The following is a 6,289-nucleotide window of genomic DNA, read 5'->3' as shown; positions in this document are numbered from 1 at the left end:
AAAAAAAAAAAAAAAGAAAGTTTAAAATTTTGACTTTTTTGTTGGCCCAATCATAAGTTTCATATCAGCTCAATAATCAAATTATATTAAGGTGCTTAAGAAGAATGCCTAGCTAAATGTGAGGGGCATTGCCATGGATGGACTGAAACTTTATGCTTATTGCAAATTTATGCTTCTTATTTGTTAACTTATAGAACCAAGGGAGTATGGAAGCCACTGTAAAAAATATGAGACTTAGATATGTAATTTGCCACCTAAAAATGGCTCACAAGTCATGAGGGTAAAGTTTTTTGTATTTTCATTTTTCTTAGAGTGGCATCGTTTTAAAAAAGCATTATTAATTTGAGCCTATATAGTTGTTTCCAAGTCATTCTTTTTCACCTTCATAAAATTCCTTCCTGTGGCTGTGAGATGCCTTGCTATCAGTTTTCCAGCTTAGTTGTCTCTCTTGTCCTTTACCATTTCAGCTTTAAAAAACAAAAGTGACAATTAGAACTTCCTGCCTGCTGGGCCTCACTGAAAGACTGATATTGGCCTGATAAGGAGATATTTATTTTGGTTTAGTGGCTTCAGAAATCCCTCTCCCTCAGCAAGCTTTCCATCACAGCCCCCATCAGCATCTTCCCTGATAGTGTTCTCTGTGTTTATTCTGGGGCTTCAGGCTCGCCCAGGAGGAACTGATAACAGCTGGCAGGAGATAACATTCTCTGAGGGGCTCTCAAACTGGAATCGAATCCCTCAAGCCAGTCAGCCTAGAGAATAGATTTGAAGGGTTCAGTTCTGGAGTTTCACAGAGTTCATTTCTAGATCTATCAGATAGCAAGCCTGGAGTTCTTTCTCCACTAAATTCAAGCAGGGACATTTTTTAGATGATGAAGGATATTTGCACAAAGGCCTCAGCGCATTCTCCCAAACCTGCCGCCTCTGAAGGCATCTCCACACATCATCGACAGCCAATGCCCTCCGTGTGTTCCTAGGGCGGGGGTATCCTGGCTTGAGCGACTGCCCTCCAATAATCAGAGCTCAAACCTAAACAACTTATGTTTTACTTTTGGTTTCCAGGCAAGGGCTGAGCAGGGAATTTTCAGTTTTCCCTGCTCAGATGGGTGTTTTCCGGAAGGCATTATTTATTGTGTAGCAGGGAGACAGGGCTGGCTGTGGCAGGGATAGTCTAGAACTGTCCTCATTGCTGCTGTTCCTAAATAGTACATTTACCAAGTAATAATGTGCCATCTTTGGGAATAAATGCTTTCCTGTTAGCCTGCTCTGTTTTCTTGGGTGCACTAAGTAATTGAACTGGCTCAGGAAGTACCTATTGTGGTTTGGCAGAGGTGGCTGTCACGCCTTGTGATTCCAGGGGCTAGCGCTGCTGGGATCCTGGCTAGACCAGACAGAGCCTTGCTGAAGTGCTTAGGCCATCTGCACAGCACAGGGAAGGTGTGCCATTCACTTCGCTAAGCACCTTGGCATAGGCAGTTTGAACAGGGTTTTATCAAATTCGTATTCAACAAGAGTAGAGGTGGAAATTGATGACTCTGTATTACTTGAAATGAGTCTTAATCTCTCACATTTAGTTCTCAGGGTGTGCTGATTTCCTTTAGGTAAACCATGAACATCAGAAAGACTTTTGTTAACTTGTGACAGCGTCCCCACCTCAGTGTTTTTCCACGTGGTTTTAATGGGCACTATCTGACTCCAGCTCAAACAGCAGTTTTCTGTCGTAAGGTGTGTGCTTACGAATCATCCAAGTGCGGCTGTGTGTTCTGTCCGTGCTGCCATTGTCCCCCTTTTGCTGAGAAGGAAACGGAACGGCACTTCTGAGTGAGAGGCCCAGAGCTCTGTAGCATGAGAGCGCGTGGGAAGTCAGATGTATGGGATTGTGTTCCCAGCTGGTACTCAGGCTTTCTCAAGAAGGGGCAGCAGCTTTGGCAATTTTGCTTCAGTTCTCTCCAGGCTTCTGTGTAATCGCCCCTTCTTCTTTATTTCAGCACAAACACAGAGCAATCTAAAGCAACTGAGCACCGAGAAAAATGAACTCTGCCCAAAGAATGTCCCAAAGAGAGAGCACAGCGTGAAAGAAATCCTCAAATTGGACTCCAACCCCTCCAAAGGAAAGGACCTCTACCGTTCTAACATTTCACCCCTCACATCGGAAAAGGACCTCGATGACTTTAGAAGACACGGGAGCCCCGAAATGCCCTCCTACCCTCGGGTTGTTTACCCCATCCGGGCCCCTCTGCCAGAAGACTTTTGGAAAGCTTCCCTGGCCTACGGGATGGAGAGACCCACTTACATCACTCACTCCCCCATTCCATCCTCCACCACTCCAAGCCCCTCTGCCAGAAGCAGCCCCGACCAAAGCCTCAAAAGCTCCAGCCCCCACAGCAGCCCTGGGAACACGGTGTCCCCTGCGGGCCCCGGCTCTCAAGAGCACCGGGACTCCTACGCTTACCTGAACGCGCCCTACGGCACGGAAGGTTTGGGCTCCTACCCCGGCTACTCACCCCTGCCCCACCTCCCGCCAGCCTTCATCCCCTCGTACAACGCTCACTACCACAAGTTCCTCCTGCCCCCCTACGGCATGAATTGTAATGGCCTGGGCGCTGTGAGCAACATGAATGGCATCAACAACTTTGGCCTCTTCCCGAGGCTGTGCCCTGTCTACAGCAACTTCCTCAGTGGGGGCAGCCTGCCCCACCCCGTGCTCAACCCCCCTTCCCTCCCAAGCTCGCTGCCCTCAGACGGAGCCCGGAGGTTGCTGCAGCCGGAGCATCCCAGGGAGGTGCTTGTCCCAGCGCCCCACAGTGCCTTCTCCCTTACCGGGGCCGCTGCCAGCATGAAGGACAAGGCCTGTAGCCCCACGAGCGGGTCTCCCACGGCGGGCATAGCCGCCACGGCAGAACATGTGGTGCAGCCCAAAGCTACCTCAGCAGCGATGGCAGCCCCCAGCAGCGATGAAGCCATGAATCTCATTAAAAACAAAAGAAACATGACTGGCTACAAGACCCTTCCCTACCCGCTGAAGAAGCAGAACGGCAAGATCAAGTACGAATGCAACGTTTGCGCCAAGACTTTCGGTCAGCTCTCCAATCTGAAGGTAGGCCTCGAGACAGAGCAGCGCCGGGGCTGTGGGGCTGTGAGTGTGTGCTTGTGTTTGTGTTTAGCTTGCCCTCCACAGGGTGTCAGTTGCATCTGCAGCAGTGTGAGCCTCAGGTTGGGAGAAGAAGTGGGTATGGATTCTACCTAACTTTTGCCACTTCTAGCTCTGTGGCTTTGGACAAGTGATTTCCCCTCTCCTGATTTTCTTCTGAATAATAATTTTTTAAAAATGGGGGTTTGGACTAGAAGCTTAGGTGAAACTCCCTGCTAGCCTGTGCTTATTGTGCTTTTAGTTTAAGAAAAGCACCATTCTGAAAACACTAAGATTGATTCTGTTTAAGACTGTCTTGATGCTTTTCTTAAGCTATTTGCAGCCTAAACACTTGAGTCTTTGAGCAGAAATGTTAGGTCTCAGAGCCGGCTTGAGAGCAGAGCTAACACATGTGGCTTCTTCCCAGGTCCACCTGAGAGTGCACAGTGGAGAACGGCCTTTCAAATGTCAGACTTGCAACAAGGGCTTTACTCAGCTCGCCCACCTGCAGAAACACTACCTGGTACACACGGGAGAAAAGCCACATGAATGCCAGGTGCGCAGTATTCTCTGGGTAGACCTTCTGACCTTTGTAGAAAATGTCTGTGAGTCACCCTCGCATGTTCTACATGCCCGTAAAGCCAACACAAGCTTCTGCCTCGTCCCAGGCGGATGACACTGCGGGCCTCCCCAGTGCTCTGTATCTGCTGATGAGCTGAGAGGACAGGCCCAGCTTCCAGAGGGTGGGAAAATGGTAGGGGAGAGAAACAGCCCCTCGTGTGCAGTGTGCCCACATCCCTCTGTTTGCTTCATACCACACTGGAGGTGCCACATGGAGGCTTCTGACCTCCCAGGTTGCTGGGCATTGGCCTGTAAGCCCTCCCCTCCCATCGGCAGCTCTTAATCTTCTGGTCTTCCTGTCTCCCTTCCCTGCTGTCTCTCTGCCTGCACTGTAGGTCTGCCACAAGCGATTTAGCAGCACCAGCAATCTCAAGACCCACCTGCGACTCCATTCTGGAGAGAAACCGTACCAGTGCAAGGTGTGCCCTGCCAAGTTCACCCAGTTCGTGCACCTGAAACTGCACAAGCGCCTGCACACCCGGGAGCGGCCCCACAAGTGCGCCCAGTGCCACAAGAACTACATCCATCTCTGTAGCCTCAAGGTTCACCTGAAGGGGAACTGCCCTGTAGCCCCAGCCCCCGGGCTGCCCTTGGAAGACCTGACCCGAATCAATGAAGAAATCGAGAAGTTTGACATCAGCGACAATGCTGACCGGCTCGAGGACATGGAGGATGACATCAATGTGGTCTCTGTCGTGGAGAAGGAAATTCTGGCCATGGTCAGAAAAGAGAAAGAAGAAACTGGCCTGAAAGTGTCTTTGCAAAGAAACATGGGGAATGGACTCCTCTCCTCAGGGTGTGGCCTTTACGAGTCATCAGATCTGCCCCTCATGAAGTTGCCTCCCAGCAACCCGCTACCTCTGGTACCTGTAAAGGTCAAACAAGAAACAGTCGAACCAATGGATCCTTAAGATTTTCCGAAAACACTTGTTTTGTTTCTTAAGTTATGACTTGGTGAGTCAGGGTGCCTGTAGGAAGTTGCTTGTACGTAATTCCAGCTCTGCAAAGCTCTCTTGATAGCAAATGGTTTCCCCTCACCTCTGGAATTAAAGAAGGAACTCCAAAGTTACTGAAATCTCAGGGCATGAACAAGGCAAAGGCCATATATATATATATATAAATATATATATATATATATATATATACATATTATATATACTTATTTACTCCCATGTCTATATATTTGCCCCTGTGTATTTTGAATATTTGTGTGGATATGTTTGCATAGCCTTCCCATTACTAAGACTCTTGCCTAGTCTTAATTATTTTTTCAATGATAATCCTTCATAATTTATTATACAATTTATCATTCAGAAAGCAATAATTAAAAAAGTTTACAATAACTGGAAAGATTCCTTGTAATTTGAGTATAAATGTATTTTTGTCTTGTGGCCATTCTTTGTAGATAATTTCTGCACATCTCTATAAGTACCTAAGATTTCGTTAAACAAATATATGACTTCAGTCAACCTCTCTCTCGCTAATAATGGTTTGAAAATGAGGTTTGGGTATTGCCAATGTTAGACAGTTGATGTGTTCATTCCTGGGATCCTATCATTTGAACAGCAGTGTATATAACTTGGGGGTATGTGTGCAGAATTACCCAATAATAACTTAAGTAGAAGAAATAAGAAAGGGAACCTTGGATGTTTTTGTTGATAGTTCATGTTTTTCCCCCAGCCACAATTTTACCAGAAGGGCAACAGGAAGGCTTTACCAACCTGTCTCCAAAACAGCAGGATCCTCCCACCACCCGTGCCCCCGTCCCCCACAGTCCTGTGGCCATTCAGAGCGGCCACATGACTTTTGCATACCATTGTATTGTCAGAAAATGTGAAGAAGACAAAATGCCATGTTTTAAAACCACTGCGAAATTTCCCCCAAAGCACAGGTGGCTTCGTATGTGTGAAGTTTGGGGGCTTGAGTCTGGGTGTTGTTTTGTTGTTGGTTTTTGTTGTTTTTTTTTTTTTTTTAATGTCAAAATTGCACAAACATGGTGCTCTACCAGGAAGGATTTGAGGTAGATAGGCTCAGGCCACTCTTTAAAAACAAACACACAAACAACAACAAAAAAAACGGGTATTCTGGTCATTTTGGGGTAAAAGCGGGTAATGAATATTCCTATCCCCAACACGTCAATTGTATTTTTTCCATAAAACTCAGATGTTCCTCAGTATTTGTGTTTTTACATTTTATGGTTAATTTAATGGAAGATGAAAGGGCATTGCAAAGTTGTTCAACAACAGTTACCTCATTGAGTGTGTCCAGTACTGCAGGAAATAATGTCTTATCTAATGATTTGCTTCTCCGCAGGAGAAGCCGAGTAAATGTGCTCCAGCAAGATAGACTGTGTCATTCTCTCTTTTATTCTGCTAAGCCCAAAGATTACATGTTGGTGTTCAAAGTGTAGCAAAAAATGATGTATATTTATAAATCTATTTATACCACTATATCATATGTATATATATTTATAACCACTTAAATTGTGAGCCAAGCCATGTAAAAGATCTACTTTTCCTAAGGGCAAAAAAAAAAAAA

General features: G+C 46.3%; 1 protein-coding gene across 5 annotated transcripts in view; it reads left to right on the top strand.

Moving 5' to 3' along the window:
- The window catches only part of PRDM1 (PR/SET domain 1), a 22,865-nt gene extending 16,576 nt beyond the window's left edge, over window positions 1-6,289 (top strand). For 4 of the 5 annotated variants that reach the window (XM_037743958.1, XM_037743960.1, XM_037743962.1 and 1 more), the window contains 3 exons: window positions 1,989-3,097; window positions 3,558-3,686; window positions 4,087-6,289. In XM_037743958.1, the coding sequence (XP_037599886.1) occupies window positions 1,989-3,097; window positions 3,558-3,686; window positions 4,087-4,662 (1,814 nt within the window). In that variant the 3' untranslated portion in view covers window positions 4,663-6,289. The remainder of the gene's footprint in view (window positions 1-1,988; window positions 3,098-3,557; window positions 3,687-4,086) is intronic. The other variant, XM_037743959.1, reaches the window with a different exon arrangement.

This window comes from Cebus imitator, unplaced genomic scaffold, assembly GCF_001604975.1.
Source record: "Cebus imitator isolate Cc_AM_T3 unplaced genomic scaffold, Cebus_imitator-1.0 Scaffold160, whole genome shotgun sequence".
NCBI lineage: Eukaryota > Metazoa > Chordata > Mammalia > Primates > Cebidae > Cebus > Cebus imitator.
This window is presented reverse-complemented; position numbering and strand designations above follow the sequence as displayed.